This window comes from Lactuca virosa, chromosome 1 (genome assembly GCF_052849685.1).
Source record: "Lactuca virosa cultivar CGN04683 chromosome 1, Lactuca_virosa_CGN04683_v6, whole genome shotgun sequence".
Lineage (NCBI taxonomy): Eukaryota > Viridiplantae > Streptophyta > Magnoliopsida > Asterales > Asteraceae > Lactuca > Lactuca virosa.
In genome coordinates this window covers 30,752,001-30,774,618 of record NC_136426.1, presented here as the reverse complement: position 1 = coordinate 30,774,618, position 22,618 = coordinate 30,752,001, and the positions used below count along the sequence as shown (strand labels likewise).

The 22,618-nt window shown below is 34.4% G+C and overlaps 1 protein-coding gene across 1 annotated transcript; it reads left to right on the top strand.

Annotated features, from left to right (window-relative positions):
* The first annotated feature begins 8,182 nt into the window (after positions 1-8,182).
* LOC145112540 (secreted RxLR effector protein 161-like) lies at positions 8,183-8,803 on the top strand. The gene has a single exon (XM_079048695.1). The coding sequence runs from the start codon at positions 8,183-8,185 to the stop codon at positions 8,801-8,803; it is 621 nt and encodes a 206-aa protein (XP_078904821.1).
* Positions 8,804-22,618: the final 13,815 nt, after the last annotated feature.

Genomic DNA, 22,618 nt, shown 5'->3' with positions numbered 1-22,618 from the left:
TTTGCTCCAACCCATAACTTTTTTTTACTGTTTCCTTTCTTTTGTCTTCTTCTAGATGGTGATTGAGTTTCTTGGACTCTTTCGTCGTCGTCATTGTCGAGGTTTATAGATTAAGATTGAGAAAATGAGACTTGAGATGGTTGTGTTTGAAATTGTTGAGGCTGAGATTGAAATTTTTGAGGTTGAGAAGGTTGTTGAAAAGATTAAAATTAAGGTTGATTCAATTGGGGTGGTCTTTTTTGTTGGTAGTACTTGGGGGGGGGGGGGTATGGAAGGTTGGTGAGTAGAGGTTGTTGTTGAATTGAAGATGTCAACATTTGCATGTAATCAACATGCGCATAAGGATCATTTGGAGTGTTTGGAGGTGGTTGACATGTTTGAAGTGGGTGGTGTATTTTGATTTGGATCAATAATTTGAAGAAAATATGAGAAAGTAGAAAGATGTGATGTGCTTGTAGTGTGAAACGTCTATAAAATGGTTGATATTTATAGTTAAGGTTGTATGGTTTAAATTTGAAAAGTAAATATATTTTTTTGGTTTTTTAATATATCAACGGCCATTTTTGTGACCGTTTGTCTGTTTGAAGAAATGGCGTCCATTGGTCGTGATAACCCGTAGAGCTGTCCACTCCAAACCACCACTACACGTCTCTGGGTCGGTGTTCAAGCGCGGATACATTTGCAACATCGGATCATACGTGTGAATATGTCTTCCATACCGGAAGACCTAATGTATTAACATATTATACTATTATAATTATATAATTATATCTTGACTGAAACCTAAATAGTCTTAGGACCGGGACAACTCATTAGCTATGCTTCGATATAGTTGGTAGAATGCTTCCTTTTTTATAACATAAAATTAATATTGTTCTATCAAGTTTCAAGTTTATGAATATTGACCCATCACCATCAAGTACATAAGATTGATCTATGTGAGTCCATGGTAAAGCCTATTAGGGAAACCTCTAAACTCCCCTTATGATCGGCTTGCCTGTAAAATAAATGGTGTACCTAAATTGAATTATGTCACGTCAAGAGATATGAATATGTTAGCTCAAAGTTTCATGCATTCCCTCTCTATTAATCTTTAATAATTAATAGCTAGCTTTGTAAGGTCAACTGATCTATATCACCTTTGGTCATCAACCTCACGTATATATGTGGTCCAAAGGTATTTCATTGTGCATCTACATCTCAGAGTCCTCATTTGTGTGAACAACTGTCATCTAAAGGAGTCTGCGTCCAATCCATTTTTTGTTTGTGTTGGGATTTTAGTATCTTTACGACAACAATGGTGGATGTATGTGCTGTAAGATGGAAATGGCTATATGGCCATATGGGTTGGTGAGGCATTGGCTGATAATAACCATTTATTTACGAAGCCAAAATTGTTAATAGCAAAAAAGAAATATCAATATGTGTAAAAAAGATAATTACAATGAATTACCATGTTTTGGTATCATAAACAACAAAATCACCTTTGTTAAGAAAAGGTTCATATTTCACATAAATATGTATCTAATGGTTCGATACATTAGTGTTTATCCATCATGATATAAAATGTAAATTTAAAGAACGTTTGCAAAATAAGATTATGAGTGGCGCATGACACTTGATGATTTCTATACCTAGTCAACATAATGTTTTACGACGAATCACGCTTCTTTAGGTACCTAGTAATGACAAATCATTTAAGCAACAATATAAAGCTATCCAAAATATATAATTAATCAACATGGTTTGTTATATTGACTTGCAATTTTGGTGGAATTGTGCTATGAAATTTAATTTTGCATGTTAACAATATTAGCATGAGGTACACCAAACCAAATAGTTTCTATCCCAATTGTATCAAATTTTGCTCTCATCCTATAAGGTTGATGGTTTAAGTCTCGTCTAAAACATAAAGTGAAATTCAAAATAGTTTACAAATAGATAGACTTGTCGTTCAAAAAATATTAACATGAGGTACATCTATTACAATATCATGTTCCATATACAGTGAAGATCAACTAAAAGATACAATGATATAGACATATCTATTGGCGAATTGTCTGAGACCAATGGTGGCTAGAGGCGTGATTTGGTCCGGATTGTGTTTTGCTTGGTGTATTGTCTAAATAATTCAACTTTCCTTGAGGAATAAGGAAAGCATATAAGGAAAGTCTAGATGTTCCTATAACATAATCCTAGTTATTTTCTAAAGTGATATGTTTAGTATATAATGATAGATCGGATCCTATATTCAGAATTCGATTGAAGTTTTTGAGTTATTTTTACTTCAATAAAAGTTCTTGCGAGTTAGGCATCATATTTTCTGTTTTTACTTGCTGTTAGATTGAATTGGTATCAGAGCAAGGATAAAGCAGTTAACATCCGACGATGACAGGAGAAGGAAGTTCCTCACAACCGATAGCAAAGGAACCAACCTCGTTGACGTTTCAGTGTCCAATGTTAACATCAACTAACTACACAATCTGGAGGATGTATATGGAGGTATTACTTGGAATCCATGGAGTCTGGGATGTTGACGATCCAGGCTCAGACAACTCCAAGAAGAACAATATCGTGAAAGGATTATTGTTCCAATCAATACCGGAAGACCTAATACTTCAAATCGAAAATCTTAGAACGTGTAAGGAGATGTGTGATGCAATTTAGAATTGAAACTTGGGGCTGATCGAGTGAAGGAATCAAAACTCCAAACGTTAATCACCGAATTCAAAAACCTCAAGATGAGTGATACCAGTACAATAGAAGATTTTGCTGCAAAATTATCTAGGATTGCTTCGAAATCTACTTCAATAGGAGAGGTCATGGCAGAACAAAAGCTTGCGAAGAAGTTTCTTACGAGCCTCCCTAGGCGATTTGTTCATATTGTAGCAGCTCTTGAGTAGGTCTTGGATCTTAAAATGATAGTTTTTAAGGACGTGGTTGGTCGCTTAAAACCTATGAAGAAAGGATAAAAAATGAAGATAAAGCATATAAAATCCAAGCAAAACTACTCTATTCCAAAACTGAATCCTCCAACAGAAACATCGAATCATCAAGAGGTAGAGGTCGGGGTTCGAGCTATATAGGTCGTGGTTTGAGCTATATAGGTCGTGGTCGTGGTGGTGGATATGGTCGGGATAACACTCAAAATCAAGCTCACTCAAAACCCTCCAAATCTAGAGAAGATCAAAAGCAAAAGGGCAAACAACATGAACAAATTGATCTCTCAAATATCCAATGTTACTGGTACGACAAGTGCGAACACTTCGCTTCAAGATGCCTAGACCGAACCAAAAACCATGAGGCAAACCTTAACAAGACACAAGAAGGAGATGCGAATCACGAAGAAGGGACGTTTTTATGATGGATGCAATTCAAGAAACGATGTTCTTGAACGAAGACAAATACATCCCTCCAAAGATCAAGTCAAATACCGATGAAGACGAAGTTTGGTACTTAGATAATGATGCGAGTAATCACATGATCGGTAACTACTCATACTTCTCTAAATTCAATACACAAATAACTGGAAGGTTGAGATTTGGAGATAGGTCATGTGTTAGCATTAAAGGAAAAGGATCAATTTCGTTCGAAGGTAACAATGGTGAGCAAAAAATGATGAAAGATATTTACTACATTCCATCCCTTCGGAGTAATGTAATAAGCATCAGGTAATCTACAATATCTGGTTGTGACATTCGAATGAGAAGATATATCCTAACTATGCGAGATGGAGACGGGAGATTACTTATGAAAGTCCCGAGAAATGCAAATCATCTCTATAAAATTCAATTAAAAGTTTGAAAACCGTATTGTTTACAAACTAAAATTCATGAGGAATCATGGTTATGGCACGAACGACTTGGTCACATTAATTTTGGAGCGGTTAACTTGATTCACAAGCTAGCTAAAGAGGTACTGGCTATTAAGATTAACTATGTGAATCTTATATAGTTGGTAAAAAAACAAAACAGTCGTTTCCAAAGAAAGCTAAGTATATAGCAACAAGTATTCTTGAGATGGTGCATGGAGATATTTGTGGATCGGTTGATCCCGCCACTCAAGTGGGTAACATTTATATTTTAGTACTTATTGATGATTACTCTAGATATATATGGTCTTTTCTCTTGAAGCACGAAAGCGATGCATCCATAATTATTAAAAGATTCAAGACATCAATTGAAAAACGAACCAGAAAAGAGATCAAGACATTCCATACGAATAAAGGTGGAGAATTTTGTTGGAATCCTAAGTCGAGTAGGACTTGGAGACCAAGCAATTCAATTTAAGGCAAACTAGTTTTAGGAAACTATGTTCAAGTCGCTTCCTAGTTTCCATATTCTAATTCACAAGTCGGTAATTAGAATATATATATATATATATATATATATATATATATATATATATATATATATATATATATATATATATATCTTGTTTAGCCATGTAGGGTTAAGAGATTGTATTCACAAATTGAGTTTTGAGTTATTTTCTCACTTAATCAAAGAGATAGTTTGATTAATTGTTTGTGTTATACTTTCTAAACTATAATTGGTATCAGAGCCAAGAACATAGGGCTTTGAGATCGATTTACTTACTTGTTGAACAAGGTGGTCAACATGGCAGGAGATGAAGGGTCTTCAGGCGGTGCTCCGGTGAGGGAGAAGGAGATTGGAGCGACCTCAGTTCAATGTCCCATGCTCAATTCCACAAATTACAGTATGAAGGTTGTTTTAAAAATTCATAAAGCATGGAGTATTATCGACCCAGGAACAAAGAAAAACGATGAGAAGGATTACCTGGCAATGGGATTATTATATCAGGCGATCCCATAATCGTTAATCATGCAAATCGGAGAAGCCGAGTCTTCTAAGGCGCTTTGGGACGCAATCAAGACGAGGTACATAGGCGCAGATCGAGTGAAAGAGGCCCGGTTGCAAACCCTAAACGTGAAATTCGATCGGCTGAAGATTATGGAGTCGGAAACCATCGACGCGTACGCTGGAAAGCTGTCTGGTATCGCCTCGAAATCAGCAGCTTTAGGAGAGGTTATTGATGAATCGAAATTAGTAAAGAAGTTCCTCAAAACCTTGCCTCGTTCAAAGTTTATACATATCGTCGCCTCTTTGGAACAGGTGCTCGATTTGAAAACAGTCGGATTCGAAGATGTAGTCGGTCGGTTGAAGGCATACGAGGAGAGAATAAGGGAAGAGGATGTCGATGGAAGTGATCAGGCGAATGTACTATTCTCCAAAGCAACAGGTGGTGGCAGTGGTGGATCATCGGGGTCTCATGGAGGAGTGACAGGGAAGACGAAGGGAAAAGGATCATCAAGTGGGTTTATTCATGGGGAAAACGGGTCGGATGGATCAGGTGGACCAAACAAATGGACAAAGAACCGACAAGGCCCAAAGCAGAAAAATCACAGGCCCAATGACTCTAACAAGCCTAATTTTGACCCGAATAAAAATAAAAATAAGAAGGATCGATCAAATATTATTTGTTACCGTTGTGACAAACCAGGCCACTTCGCGTCTCAATGTCCCGATCGAATTAAGAAATTACAAGAAAGTAATTTTGCTGAATATGACGATACCGACGAGACCGTATTTTTACACGAGACCGTATTTTTAAATGAAGAAAAGGGGATACCGTCTCGATACGACTCACAATATAACGATATGTGGTATTTGGATAATGGGACGAGAAATCACATGACGGGAAACCGGTCATTTTTCTCCGAACTTGATGAAGGTATAACCGGGAGGGTTAAATTCAGAGATAATTCGTGTGTAAAAATCAAAGGAAAAGGTGTTATACTTTTCCAAGGCAAGAGAGGTCAACAAAGGCTTATGACGGATATTTACTACATACCGGATCTCAAGAACAATATTATTAGTCTCGGACAAGAAACCGAAGTCGGGTGTGATATTCGAATGAAAGACAACTACTTGACCATGCACGATGCTGATAATTGCTTATTAATGAAAGTACAAAGAACTCCAAACCGCCTTTATAAAATAAAATTACAAATTGGAGTTCCTATTTGTCTTCATTCGAAATTAAGTGAAGACACGTGGCGATGGCATGCAAGACTTGGGCACATCAATTTCGAGTCAATGAAAAATATGTCAAAGAAGGGTCTAGTCAAAGGGTTACCCCAATTTGATCATGAGAATCAATTGTGTGAGTCTTGCTTGGTGGGCAAGCAAACAAGAAAGTCATTCCCGACTATGACAACATACAAAGCAAAACGACCATTGGAACTAGTTCACGGTGATTTATGTGGTCCGATCACGCCAGCAACCAGGGTCAAAATCGATATTTTTTTCCACTAATTGATGATTTTTCACGATTTATGTGGATTTATCTCACGAAAGAAAAGAGTGAGGCATTTTCACACTTCAAAAATTCAAAGCTTTGGCGGAGAATGAAATTGGAAAGCCTTTGAAGGTGTTTAGAAGTGATCGGGGAGGTGAGTTTACTTCTCTCGGGTTTAATTCTTTTTGTGATCAAAACGGAGTCAGACACCACCTTACCGACCCATACTCTCCACAACAAAACGGAATTATGGAACGAAGAAACCGAACACTAATGGACATGACACGAAGTATAATGAAGGCAATGCATGTTCCAAACTACTTATGGGAGAAGCGGTAAATCACTCTACAAATCTAATCAATTGTGTTTATACAAGAGTCCTTGGTGATACAACTCCTTACGAAAAGTTGTATAAAAGAAAACCGAATTTAGAAAATGTTTGTATATTTGGGTGTCTAGAACTTGCAAAAGTTGAACCAGTTAATCTAAAGAAGTTGGATGCAAGATCAAGACCACTAGTGCATGTTGGTTCCGAACCGGGTACGAAAGCTTATCGGTAATTTAACCCGGTAACACAAAAAATAATCGTGAGTCGAGATGTTATTTTTGATGAAACCAAATGGTGGGATTGGATTAAAGAAGCAGGAACCAACAATGAAGAACCGAGCTCATTCATAATACCATGAGACTACCCAGAAGACGAGGCGAACAACAATCAAGGAAGTGATGTAAATAATGATCCAATGGAACCGATTGAATTGGATCATGAGACTGGAGACGGAGCGGAAGTACAAGATAATGAACAACCAAGTCCGGTAAATAATAATGTTCAAAAAGGAGCTGCAAATCAAAGACCCTCAAGAACAAGAGTACCTCCAAGACGATTTCAATATTATGAGCTTGATCTTGATAATCTCGAAGAACTTCTTCTTACAACCAATGACGAGCCGGTATCGGTTGAAGAAGCGAAGAAAGAACTAGAGTGGGTCAAAGCCATGGATGCGGAAATTAATTCGATAAACAAGAATAATACTTGGACTCTCGTAAACAAGCCTATGGGGGTAAAGCCAATTGGATTCAAGTGGGTGTTCAAATTGAAGAAAAATGCAGACGCCACCATTAATAAATACAAGGCAAGGTTGGTTGCTAAAGGTTACGTACAAAAACCCGATATTGACTTTCAAGAAGTATTTGCTCCGGTAGCTCGAATTGAAACCATCCGGTTTCTTATAGCCTTAGCCGCTACTAATGGGTGGGAGCTTCACCACTTAGATGTTAAAACGACATTCTTACATGGAGAATTAAAGGAATCCGTTTACGTATCGCAACCGGAAGGTTATATAAAGAAAGGCAACGAGCATAAAGTATATCGCCTTACGAAAGCACTATATGGTCTAAGACAAGCACCTCGAGCATGGAACACGAAGCTTGACGGGATTTTGAAGAGTATGACATTTCAAAAGTGCATGAAAGAACCATCGGTGTACCGAAAATGTGAAGGATCTAACTTGCTAATTTTAGCAATTTATGTTGATGATTTATTTGTCACAGGTACAAATTTGAGCATGGTCAAGAGGTTCAAATTAGAGATGTCCAAGAACTTTGAGATGTCGGATCTTGGAAGATTGACTTATTACCTTGGCATCGAAGTTAAACAAGAAGAATCGGGGATTACTATAAACCAAGAAGCGTATGCTCAACGCATTCTAAAAGAAGCCGGTTTACATTATTACAATCCGACCCACATTCCAATGGAACTGGGAGTTAAATTGTCAAAGGCCGAGATGAACCCGAAATCGACCCGACACAGTATCGAAAGTTGGTAGGATGCCTTAGATATCTCTTCCAAACAAGACCCGATATGGCATATGCGGTTGGAGTTGTTAGCCGATACATGCAAAGTACAAGTGAATCACATGGTGTTGCAATCAAGCATATCCTAAGGTACTTGCGAGGAACAACGAGATACGGAGTCAAGTACGAGAGGATGGGACAAAGTCGACTCATTGGTTATAGTGATAGTAGTCATAATGTTGACCCGGATGACGGAAAAAGCACAACCAGTCACATTTTCTACTACGGGTCATCTCCAATTACACGGTGTTCACAGAAGCAAGATACTGTTGCTTTATCATCTTGCGTGGCGGAGTTCATGGCATCCATGGAAACCGCATGTCAAGTAATATGGCTTCAATATTTGCTCGGGGAAATCATGAACAAAGCGCAAGAGAAAGTGGTTCTTAGAGTTGATAACAAGTCGGCTATCGAACTAACGAAGAATCTCGTTTTTCATGGAAGAAGTAAACACATTCACACGAGGTTTCACTTTATTCGTAATTGTGTTGAAAACGAACCAGTGGAGGTGGAGTACATTCCCGGTGAAGAACAAAAAGCGGACATTCTTACCAAACCATTAGCTCGAACCAAGTTCAAGGAAATGCGCAGCTTGATCGGGATTGAAGAAGTCTCTAGAAGGACTTAGAGATTCGGGGGTGATTGTTGGAATCCTAAGTCGAGTAGGACTTGGAGACCAAACAATTCAATTTAAGGCAAACTAGTTTTAGGAAACTATGTTCAAGTCGCTTCCTAGTTTCCATATTCTAATTCACAAGTCGGTAATTAAAATCTATATATATATATATATATATATATATATATATATATATATATACATATATATATATATATATATATATATATATAGGGTTAGGTTATACTGTGGATGATAAGTATTGTGTGGATGTAGGGATGAATGTGGACCAAGAGTTTAAAACACATAGTCTAATAGAATACATATTCTGATTGAATACAAATTCTCACAGAATACATATTCTGATTGAATGAACATTTTGAAGAATAACAAAATTTTGAACCATGAGTTGAAGAATAACAAGATTCCTAAAGAATAATCATCAATTATTAACATTATTGAAGAATCTAAGATCCAAAAATAAACAAAAAAACTATTTTTACTGTCACATTCTATAAAAATACAATGTTATTTTTTGAATTTTTTCCACATTCTATCAGAATACAAGCTTTATAGTGAGTCATTCTTGAAAAAAATCTTCATTCTATAAGAATACAATATCATTCATGAAAGAATCTTCATTCTCATTCTTGTTTCATGCTGTTATATTTTGACATTTTGGTGTGATGAATCTCAATTTTCATGAAATTGTCTCTTAATTTCCATCCACCATTGTTGTTCCAAACAACTTTGCTACATTCTGAGTGGTCCTGAAACAAAACACATACAAAGAATGAAGTTCAAGAATATAAATAAATACAACTTGTGGACTCATTGACCAATTGTCCTTTCATGGACCAATCATCCATGAAAACACAACAAAAAGTGACCAAATATTGTAAAATTATCTATACTAAACCTAAATCCAATATGATTTTGTAATTGCATCTCTGTTGTAAAATTAAGAATAAGTAAAATTAAGAACATTGTAAAATTATCTATACTAAACCTAAACCCAATATAAATTATATGTAATAGTCAGATGGACGAAAATCACAAGACTGTGATGTTCTTAAAAATTACCTAAGAAAGCCTCAAAACCGGAACATATGATGAATATGAACTCGCCGTTTGACAAACCAATTAAAGTTATCCCAAACATTGTATAAGTTTAATATTAAGATTAAAGAAAAGTATTGTAGATGACTAATCTGGAAACCAATGAGTTGACCTTCTTATAGTCGACGTAAGGAGCATCAAAATCGCCTAATAAGGATATAAATCTGAATCAAAGGAAATGGATGAAAAAAAAAGAATAAACCTTGGAGGGATATTGAGCAGGAACAAAAGGTGTAATCGATTCCAAAAACTGTTCCAGGTTACACAACGATAAAAGCATCGGAGGTTCTAATGGTATCGGCTTCGATGACTTTACAGCTCGGTTCTCAGGCTCCTCGGTGCCAGACGATGCCGTGGATTGGGTTGGAGTGACGTCACTTTGAGCTCCACGGAGATTATCCTGGTTTTGACGATTCCTTCTTGCTTTCGCCGGATTGTAGAACCTATCCTCTCCCCCACGACTCCTTCCAAACTGCAATCTAGCTCCCAACATCTTGTGTAAAACCCTAAGTTACAACTCCTTCAATCTTACCAAAAAAATCAATAAACCGAATCAAGAATGCGATGATTTTCGACGAACTGAGAAATAAAAAAGATTGATTTTTGGATCTCTTTTTAGTCACGGATGTGCTATCAAATACCTTCTCAATTTTGGATTTCATGGTCTCTCCAAGTTCTGAGAAAAGATGGTGGTGGCGCGAGGTCTTCCGGGGTCGAAGGTCGATGCAGGCGGGAGACATACGTTTTTGTGGGTGTCGATGGAAGAGGGCTAGGGTTTTAAATAAAGTAATTTGCCTAAATTAAAGGGTAAATGATTTAATTAGTTATTTATTAAAATTAAATAATACTTGGTACATATTAAACCCTACATCCACACAATATTTGTTCATCCACATTTGAACCTACCTCTATATATATATATATATATATATATATATATATATATATATATATAAATGTTGTTTAGCCGTGTAGGGATAAGAGATTGTATTCACAAATTGAGTTTTGAGCTATTTTCTCACTTAATCAAAGAGATAGTTTGATTAATTGTTTGTGTTATACTTTCTAAACTATAAATTTACATCACCTGAGTTGAAGTGTTTTTGTGATGAAGAAGGATAACACGTATGTTGACGACTCCTTATGCACCTCAACAAAATGGAATAGTCGAACGGAGAAATTGAACTCTACTCAATATGACGCGGTGCTTAATGAAAGCAAAAGGTATTCCTAACCAAATTCGGGGTGAAGCGGTTCGTCATGTAACTTTCATTATAAATTGAACACCTACTCGAGCATTGATAGGTGTAACACCATTCAAAAAATTTTATGGAGATAAGCCCAACCTTGAAGATCTAAAAGTATTTGATTGTGTTGCATGTGAGATAATAATTCCAAAACATTTAAAGAAATTGGATGATAGATCCCGTCCATTGGTGTATTTTGGAAAAGAACCTAATTCAGAAGGATAATGCTTATACAATCCGCAGGAAAATAAAATTATTGTGAGCACATATGCAATCTCTGATGAGAAAAAGGCATGGGAGTAGAATGATTTGTCTGAAATCGAAGACAAAAAAGGACTAGGTACATTCTCGGTTTTGTGGAGTGAGGACTGAACACTTGAAGAAGCTCAGATTAATCATAATGATCCAAGCCCATCTCAAACTGAACCAGATCTGGATCAGGTCTAACCTGACGTGAACACAAAGCGAATCAGATCAGCCCATGGATCAGGTCTAACCCGACGTGAACAGTAGCTCCTCTCACAACAGCCTAACCCAACGAATGGTGGCTAGAGGCATGATTTGGTCCGGATTTTGTAATTTTATTCTCCTTGAGGAATAAGGAAAGCATATAAGGAAAGTCTAGATGTTTCTATAACAAAATCCTAGTTATATTCTAATATGATGTGTTTAGTATATAATCATTGATAGGATCCTATATTCACAATTCTATTGGAGTTTTTGAGTTATTTTTACTTCAATAAAAGTTCTTGCAAGTTAGGCATCATATTTTTTGTTTTTACTCGTTGTTAGCTTGAGTATCTACACCTCGATATACTATACATGTCTCTTGAGTCTTGATAAATATCTATAGCATGGGTTTGGGTTTAGTCCTGATGATTCACCTTGTATGAGGTATCATATTATTTTGGTAACTCTAGAGGTTCGACTGGATTAAGAAAAAAAAAAAAAAAACAAAAAAAAAAAAAACACTTGACGGATGCAATAACTATAAGAAAAATTACTAGGTTAAAGCATCTATAAGTTGTCACTTAAGCTCTTCGTCAAATTCTAGGTTTGATCATACTTCATATGATACGTCAGATAAATATAAGGATTATTTCACATTATCATTCCTTTTTATAGAAGACGAGCACCCATGGACGAGAAAGGATGTAGCAGTTAATCTGTTGGATCCTTTGGGGAGTTTGAATAAGAAATATATAGATCCAAAAATTCAAAAATATGTTATTGCAACATCCATATAGGTTCATGTGCATGGAGGATCTATTTCTATCGGCAATTATATATCAATTGCTAAAAACATTTAATAATACCTATAACCATAGAAAATACTAGACAATGACATTCATTTCTCCAAAAGATATAACAGAATCATTATTGATGCTATATTTACTAATGTAATGTATAATAATTATAATTCTTAAGAGGTAAAATATGCATTTGGAATTTTGGATGGTGTTGAACTTTATTTGCATCCCAAAAACAGCAAAAAGTGTGAAAGGGAAAGAATTGGAATATAGACTACATAAGTAATACTTAGTGGAAGGACCATCCTAACTTATTAGCTCTAGAGAGGCTTAATTATTGTGTATTAATGCAGTTTTACTTTATACTTTTTCTTTGGTTGAAACATTTTTCTCTAAGAGTAATTTATGATTGTAACTTCTAAAGTAGTTAGAGTTCAATTTGAGTAACGGATGACCAACGCGTGATAAGCATTATCAAACACGGACGTTTATTATCAAGGTTAAGTCTACATAAAAACTAGGGGTGAGCAGCGGAACAGGGTACCCGCCTTCGGAACCGGAACCGCCTCGGAACCGCCGGTTCTGGAACCGTATCCGCCTTAAGCGGTTCCGGTTCCGGTTCCTTAAGTTGTGGAACCACCTTAAGCGGTTCCGGTTCCGGTTCTCACTTTTTCGGAACCGCTACCCGCTGGGTAACCGTTGGAACCGGTTGACATATATATATATATATATATATATATATATATATATATATATATATATATATATATATATATATATATATAACATTGAATAGGAATTATGAAGTTTATAAAGTTTTTTGTTCAATCCAATCACATGAAATAAACACCGAAACACATATATTTCACATAGGAATACAAAACTATTAGTAAATAATTCTAATAATAAAGCTCAAGTTCTTAGAATATTGACATTGATTTAAAAATTTTTAGTAATGTATCAAGATTTATTGATAACTAATAAGAAATACAATGAAATCATATTGCAATTCACTTAAGTTTAGTATTCAACAAAAAATATGTTCTGTTGATGTGCTCTATATTTGTGGGAAATTGAATTCTATGGAAAAAGCATATTATCCCACATTGCTTGCTGCAACAAATCTTTGAAGACTATTCTGCTTATAAATGGAGAATGCGCTTTAATTCATTTCCACTTCAGCACATGGTTTCGAATAAAAACTCTATATATGGGTTGAAGTATTCGGGCTTGAAGGGTAACACCAACAACTTTAAAACTTTTCAAAACAATGATTACCAGCTCTCGAAATAGATAAATTGTAAAACTTTCATGATTTTTGACTTATAATAGTTTGAAAGATTTTAACAAGCGGGTACCCGGAACTGGAACCGGCTCCGGCGGTTCCGGGAGCGGTTCCAAAACTTTAGGAACCGATGTAACCGGTTCCGGTTCCGGTTCCAAAATTTTAGGAACCGTCAGTTCCGGTTCCACTAAAATTTGTCGGGTACCCGCCTATGCTCACCCCTAATAAAAACTAGAATATTGACATATATATAATGATTTTTTTTCGTAATTGTTACTATGATCAAGTTCTAATTGTCTTGCATAAATGTTTCTATCGTGATGATACTACATACACCAATTCAAATAAGATAATATGTTGTTTGTTGTCTATTTTAAGCTTTGAAAAATTACTATTATATTAAAAATCTTAAACATATTTATAATTTTGAAAATCGTGACATTTGCTACAACATAGATATTATAAAAGTTATCTATCTTTTCTTTTTAATTTAGACTACTTTGGGTTATTTATTTATTTATTTACAGAATTAGAGAGTATATAATAGTTTCAAATGTTAAATAACTAACTATCAAAGAATAAATTACAACTTTGCCCTTTATGTAATGTAATTATAGTAATACCCTTGTCTATACTCTAATAATTATATATTTTGATAAAAAAAAAATATAAGTTTATTGCATAGATACGTAATTGAACATATACAGCTTATTATCAGAAAATTACGATTCAAAACATTAAATGATAGCATTTGATAATTTATAAAGCATCTTATAGTAAGAATACACAAAAACAATACGTGATAATATGTATACACATAAATGTTTATTAATTAATTAATTTATTTTTTTAGATGTAAAAAATTATTTTGATTTTACTGTTACAACGAATATGTCTCGAAAGTTTCTTTTTCTATTTAAATGATTACTTTATCCACTATTTTTTTCCTTATTGAAAATGTGAACTTTATGAGCAACTCTTCCTTAAAGTGACTACTACTTATAAGTTATAACTATTTATACTAATCACTTTTATTTAAAGTATTACTAATCGCTGCTAATAACAATTTTACAGATGATTGATTTTCAATTAGTATTATAATATTATGATAAGTTTTCAGAATGTGACTAGTTATGTTATTATAAGCCGTTCAAAAAAGTTATTATTATTATTATTATTATTATTATTATTATTATTAAATTTCATTGGTTGTGTCTTGTGACCATACTGTTTAATTATCTGGTAGTGGATTACCCGAACTGAAGCAGATGGTGGTCATGGCGGTGCTCAATCGCTTCCAAAGTGAAACCAAACAGATAAGATGGAAAGGAAAAAGAGAACTGGGGCGCTTTTATGAAAAGGAAAACTTGAGCGGAAGAAGAAGAAAGAGAAAAAAATTTACTGTTCCCCAACATTTTAAGCTTTTATGTTATATATAATATAACCAATTTTGTCGGACACAAAAATTTAAAAAGTAACTTATCTTTTTGATGACAGAACTCTTACTAGTTACTAGTGACCATACCGGTAACCTTTTGGACAAAAAGAATTATAACATTTTTTTCGCGGCACCAAATGATTTATTAAAAAAAGACCATCCGAAGCTAGTTCAAAAATATACACTTAATTACTCTTGGAAGCCAAAGGAGGATTAGTAAGTCAAACAAGACAATCTAGATGATTTTTTTTTAAAGTCGGCTAGAATTTAAAAAAATAAAAAAAGGATACATCAAAAAATATTATGAAAAATAATATATATCTTATACCTTATAAGCAAGGTTTTAAAAACAGGACCGGAGACCGAACCGGTCGTCTTACCGATTCGATGGTTCAGGTGGTCCAACCGGTCGTCATAATTATATTTAATTATATAAAAAATACAAAAAATGAAAAAAATAAATATTTTTCAAAATTTCCGGTTTTGACCGGTTCAACCGGACCGGTTTTTATCGGTTTTCACCGGTTCACATGAATACCGGTTTTTTGGCATTTAAGAACCGGATCCGGGATCGGTTCCCGGTTGAACCGGTCGAACCGGCCGGTCCGGTCCGGTTTTCAAAACATGGCTTATAAGAAGCCAAAAGAGTCTCGTCTCCACAGCACCAAAATACAATTAAAACATCTTATTTGTGTTTATGATTTTAGTGTTAACAAGGGACAGAACCCCTAGCGGTGGATCGGATATATATATTTTCCGGCCAAAAGCAGATAGTTATGTTATGGTGATGTAGTAATGAGTTTAGAACAAAAATTAATATGGTTCATTATTTAAGTGAAACCAATAGAAATTAGAAAGATGGAAAACAAAATACTAGTAGCGGTCACAATTTTGCATAAGCAAATAAAGATCCAAAGTTCTTACAATTGTATCCTACGAGGTCTTATATCTTGTAATACGCTCTCAACTGTATCAGATACTACTTAGTCTTTGAGGGGCGAGACGGACTGGCGGAGGAGCCCGAAGGCTACCGACAGTGTCAGAGGCGTCGGTCGGCATGATGATGACTGTCTAACTGATCGTTGATCACTCGACCGGTCTTGTGCCCTTGTGTGTGTGAAGCTTGATGGTGGAGGATGAACGAAACTACACCTGCATATCCCAATTCTTACGTTTGATTGTTTTTTATTTTTAATTCTTTTCCTTTTTTTATTTAATTAATTTTAAATTGTGTTGGGCTATTTTGTAATAGGTAATATTATACTTGAATTGAGTATTTTGGCTACTAAAATATAAGATGCAGATTTTAGAAAATCTTGATTTTTTTTTCTAAATAAAACAAGGTAGGTTATTTCAAATATATAAGGTATGTCCTAAAATTATTTTTATATTTTGTTATAAAAATTAAAACATAGGTAGGTCAAGTGACCCACCTTCGTGTATTCGCCCCTGTGGTGACGTGGTGGTCATTATTACTTAGGTTGGACGGTATGGGTGAGGGAAAGAGTGAGGGAAGTTTTCCCTCTCAGCTAAACACCATCCCTTGACTGAGGGAAATGTGGTGAGGGAAAGAGGTGAGGGATCCCATTCCTTCACTCTCTCTCCTATTCCTATTGGCCAACTTTTTTTTAATACTTATTAAATTATATACCTACTAAAAATATATCAAAACTCATGGTTTTTAATTCCCTACAAAATGAGTATAATATTTATAGGAAATATATATTTATTTTAAATAAAAAAATAGTGAGGGAAGTTTCCAACCCATTCTTTGGGTTTAGGTGAAGGAAATGAAAGTGAGGGGAAAAGGTAATGTGACCCACAAAAAGTGAGGGAAACTCCCCACCCATACCCTCCGGTCTTAGTAACTAATATTAATTGTTGTTTTGCCCTGTAACCATATCTAGAAACTGTCAACTTCCAAGTATAAAATGGAAGATGGTCTGTTGCATACAAAAGTTATCATTTTAATAACTGATATTCGTATTCTTCTATCCGTATGCATGCTCTCTCGAAGAACACACAACACATCAAATGTATTTTGTGTTTGTGAATTAGATTGATCTTGCAATCTGATTCGATCTATTGGATTATCTCATAAGTCTGCATTTGTGTAACCCTGGGAATAAGGGCCCAATTGTAGATTTCGAAAAATGATTTCCAAACACAATCCATTAGATTATCCAACTTTTTGTTATTTCTAACCTTAAGGTCTAACAATTTGGAAAATGTGATAGTCTCTAAAGAAGAAGATAAATCGCTTTATCTAAATTTGGAAAATGTGATAGTCTCTAAAGAAAAAGATAAATCCTTTATCTAAACACTCAATATTAAAATTATTTTATTTTTAGTTGATAGAGGGCTTCAGAATATTGTATCGAACTAATTGGATGTTAAAGAGGACGTTGATAAGATGGTTGTCTTATACGTGTAATTGGCTAGAATTTATATAAATGCTTTTTTCCATATTAGATATCATACAATGTCATCATATGAGCAAAATTGAAGACATCGTACAATGTTAGCTATATAAAGTTATAGAAATTATAGTTTCTTGAACTAGGTCCTCGAGAAAGAAAAGGCAGTTGACTTCATTAATAATAATTAACTATTAGATTTTGAAATATTGATTTTTATTAAGATTTATTAATACTAATATTAAATTTTAGTTAATGATGTTAAGTTGGGGCATGGTAACTGAAGTATTTGTTGACTGATTTGCCTATTATTAATTGGTATCTTTTAACTTATCAAAAATTATTCCGTTTATTGTCTATTGTTAATGTTCAAAGTTGTCTATTTATATGTTAAGGGTTTATTCAAAATCAATATGATCATTAATTGTTGCCTGGTAGTAGCTCTTAGTTAGTTAGGATGTGTTGAAAGTTGAAATATAATCAATATTCTATGTTAAACAGTAGAATTACAATTTGGTTTGGTTTGTTGATTGTTGAATTTTTATATGTAGCGTGCGTTGATTAAAATTTATTTCTAGATTCGTCATTGATCGTCTAAGTAGTTTGGTAAAATTTAAAGGAATATAAGAATATTCAAGAATCCTTATCAGAATATCGACTCCTTAGTTTGAGCTAATGGCTGCCAAAAAAGCTTTGTGTGAATCAGTAAAATGCTTATAAGGGATAAAACTAATAAGAGGATGTACCGTCGAAGACTGTTGATTGGCAGTAGATGATGCATGGTCTACAGAAGGGGAAACTTTACAGCGAAATCATCATAATGTTTGGATCTCGACCCGTTCCTTTTTTCTCTTTGTCCTTTAGTCCGTTTTGTTTCAACGGTCACGTCTTCAACAATATTTTCTGTTGAACCTTGAGGTATGCTCTCAATCCTTGTGTTTGGATCGGTGGTGACTTCGTCTTGGTCATTATTTATATGTTGATCCATATTGTCTTCATGATGTGATTCTTGCATATTTCTTGATTATCCTATTCTTGTGTTTCCTCATCGTTTCCTTGGATTGGTCTATCTAAAAACTCATATTGTCTTGTTTTATTGCTAATCGCTTTCTGAGTTAATGAAGAAAGGTAAGACATTCTTTTCAAATTTAACGTCCCTATAAACAACCATTTTTGTATCTCTTAAATCAAATATTCGATATCCCTTTTTACCTTTGTGGATATCAATTAAATATGCCTAGTCTCCCCCTCACTTCGATCTTGTCTCCTTTGGTTTCTGTATTTCTTGCATAAACCAAGCACCTAAATACCTTAATATGGTCATAACTAGGTTTCTGCCCAAAATGAACTTCATATGGTGTCTTTTGTTTAATGACTTTTGAGGGCAATCTGTTTATGATATAAGTTTTTGTGAGACACATTCTCCCCAGAACTTATCACACCCCCAAACCGGAACGACAGAAACATCCGGGGGTGGATGACTTCATGTTAAGTATCACAACACATGCATCATAGTAATCAAAGTAACAACAACCATCGTATTGATAATATAATATTTACATTGTTTTCAAAACATTACTTGAATAACATTAAAAGTACAACAAAAGTTAAGACGTAAAGCTCCGTCTTCGCAACACCTGAGAGGTACCTGTCTACTAACGTTCCTGAAAATACAAGTGGTTTGAAAAAGTGTCAACATTAAAGTTGGTGAGTTCATAAGTATTTTTGTTATAAAAAATATACTCTTTGTTCTTTGGAAAAGTTCGCTTATTCCTCCAGAAAATCTTATATATTTTCTTTAGTAGAATGGTAACCACAATAGTTCCTTCTACAATCACTTAGTTTATACTAACTATATATAACCTAATATCGAACGGACAGTTGAATGTGTGAATCTGCCCTAAGTCCACAACCAAACAAGGAACATGAAATGAGGCGGAAGTCACGCATTCCACTGCCTATCGGATATTATTTATATATAACTCTGATGTAGAAATTAAGGAATTATAGAATTAACCATTTAAGGTCCTTTATGTTATACTAGTTTATAAATAAGTGCTGAACCTTTTGTAAATATATTCCTAGTTCTACTTGTACTATTGTAAAACATTGTTTTCAGTAATAATTGTTATTGTTTTCAGAAAGTTAAATCGAAACTGTTTACCTTCAAAAATAACGATATTTATCATATAAAATATTATATTTTCTATAAAACCAAATTGTAGTCTTAATTGTTCTAAGACCGAAAAACACAAGTATAATTACTATACTTACTTTAATGATATCTAGTTTTGTTTATAAGTTAACTAGTTAAAGATTTGTTTGCCATGAAAACTTGATGTGACGATAATACCCTCCTATGATCACTTAATACATACGAGTTGTATATAACCGAGATCGAACAGACAGTTGAATGGGTGAATCTGCCCTAAGCCCACAACCAAACAAGGAACAGGAAATGAGGCGGAAGTCACACATTCCACTGTCTACCGGACTTCAATTTTATCTAACCCTATTGTATATACTGAGTAATCATATAGTTAATATCCATTGAGACTGTTTAGGAAAAGTATATTACTACGTAAATATGTCGTTGTTTTCTCCTTGTGAGTTTTATGACCATACCGATTGATATGACGTGAATCGGACGTCGATATTGTTTATGACGTTTGTCACCCGCAGACATGCCGTTCCAACTGTAGCTAACAGTAGGGGTGAGGGATTGTCGGTCTCATATAGATCTATACACAAACTCACGCCCTCCCTCCAAGACACTCTGGTTCATAAGGGTAGACTTTCACTGGTACTTAGGTAAGTACACGAATACGTGTCTCACAAACTAGATCAACGACGTTACAAGTAATAATGTGAAAACCTTTTTATAATTTAACAAGTAATTTTGTAAAAAGATACCTTTGTTCCATAAACTATACTTATTATAGTTTATAAGTTTATTTCCATGTTTTAACCTGGGCTTTGTAAAATAGTTCATATGATCCATAAACTATACCTATTATAGTTTATAAGTTTATTTCCATGTTTTAACAAGTTTCTCATTTAAATACATATTGATGGTAAGAAAAACATAATAAGTAAATTATATTTTAAAACACAAAATTTATTGTGTTTTACTTGTGCTCTCCCCCTAAAAACATTGAAAAAGCTTGGAAAAATATGGGGGTATGAACTCACCTTATTTGAGTGATTCGATAGAAGGGTCGATATAGGATGTTATTCCACAAGTTAGATCCCGAGGCAAAACGAATCCTATAAGCATTTTATGTTATATATATATATATATATATATATATATATATATATATATATATATATATATACAATTAGTGTATATAAACATAAGAATGATAAGGAATTGGACTAATTTGTAAGTTTAAATTACAATTAAAAGCGTTAGAAGCAAAATGAAAGGCTGTAAGGGGGTTTTCGGCTAGCCCTATGGGTTCACGGTCCAAGAAGATCTTGGTGTTCTTGGGTTTACGGTTAAGTGTTCTTGATGAAATGAAGAACACTTGAAGATTCAAGTGTTTTCGGATCAAAGATATGAAGATTGGAAGGTGATTGCTTGATAAAGTGAAGTACACTTGGTGTTCTTGGCAAGATCCTAAGTTGAATTCAAGAGAATTTCACATGAAATTCAAGAAAGGAGGAAGTTTCTCATGATCTTGAGGAGAGAGTAGGATTTTTGGTTGATGATACTTGAGAGAGGCTTTTGAGTTTTCGGCTAAGGAGTGTAGAATGAAGAAATATCAGTCATATATATATATATATATATATATATATATATATATATATATATATATATATATGTCACACCCCAAAACTGGAACGACGGAAACGTTCGGGGGTGGAGGACGTCATGTTTAGTATCACAAGACTTGCATCATAGTAATCAAAGTAACAAACAACCATTTCATTAGAAAGAAAGTGTTTACAAAGTATGTGGTTCACATAACATAGACTACAAAGTAAATAACAAACAAGACATGAAGCTATACTGCTCCATCTTCTGAATCCCAGTGCGCGTACCTGTCTACTGGTCTCCTGAGAATACAAGTTATTTTGAAAGAGTAGATCAACATTTAAGCTGGTGAGTTCATAAGATTTTAGTGATGTAAGTAAGTTGTAAGAAAGTTATAGTAAGTTGTAAGTTCTTTTAGAAAAGTTCGCCTGTTCCTCCAGAAAATCCTATATTTCCTGCTTTGATGAATGATAAGCAAAAATGACTCTACAATCCTTTCTATGAGTACTAAATGGATACAAGTTATATAAAACCCAAAGTAAACAAACAATCGGTTGTGTGTATCTGCCCTAAGCCCACAACCAAACAAGGAACAGGAAATGAGGCGGAAGGCACACATCCCATTGTTTGTTAGATCATCGTTGTATATAACCCTGGCGTATTAACTTGGTACTCACGGAGTTAACTGTAATAGTTCCTTTATATTTGATGAAAACATTCTTTAAGAAAACCCTTATTTCTTTTAGTAAAAATGGTAACCACAATGGTTCCTTCTATAATCACTTAGTTTATACTAGCTATATATAATCTAATATCGAATAGATAGTTAGTTGTGTGAATCTGCCCTAAGCCCACAACCAAACAAGGAACAGGAAGTAAGGCGGAAAGCACACATCCAACTACTTATCGGGTATTAATTATATATAACCTTGATGTATAAACTAAGGTATTATAGTATTAACCACCTAAGGTCTTTTAAGTTATACTGGTTTAATAAAATGGATTAAGCCCTTTACTGGTAAGTTTCTAGTTTTGTCTACCAAATGTTCTATTTGAAAAGTATGTTTTGTACTAGAAAACGGTGCATTGAATTAGTGTCCTATGACCTGACCCATACCTGATACTCCTTATGATTACTTGGTGTATACGGAATATATATATATATATAGCTAAGATCGAATAGATAGTAGGCTGGGTGAATCTGCTCTAAGCCCACAACCAAACAAGGAACAGGAAATGAAGCGGAAAGCACACATCCTACCACCTGTCGGATCTGATTAATATATATTCCTGATGTATAAACTAAGGAAT

Bases quoted from the DNA above. Each gene is read 5' to 3' on its own strand.
- LOC145112540 (XM_079048695.1), top strand. From the start codon at position 8,183: ATGGCATATGCGGTTGGAGTTGTTAGCCGATACATGCAAAGTACAAGT.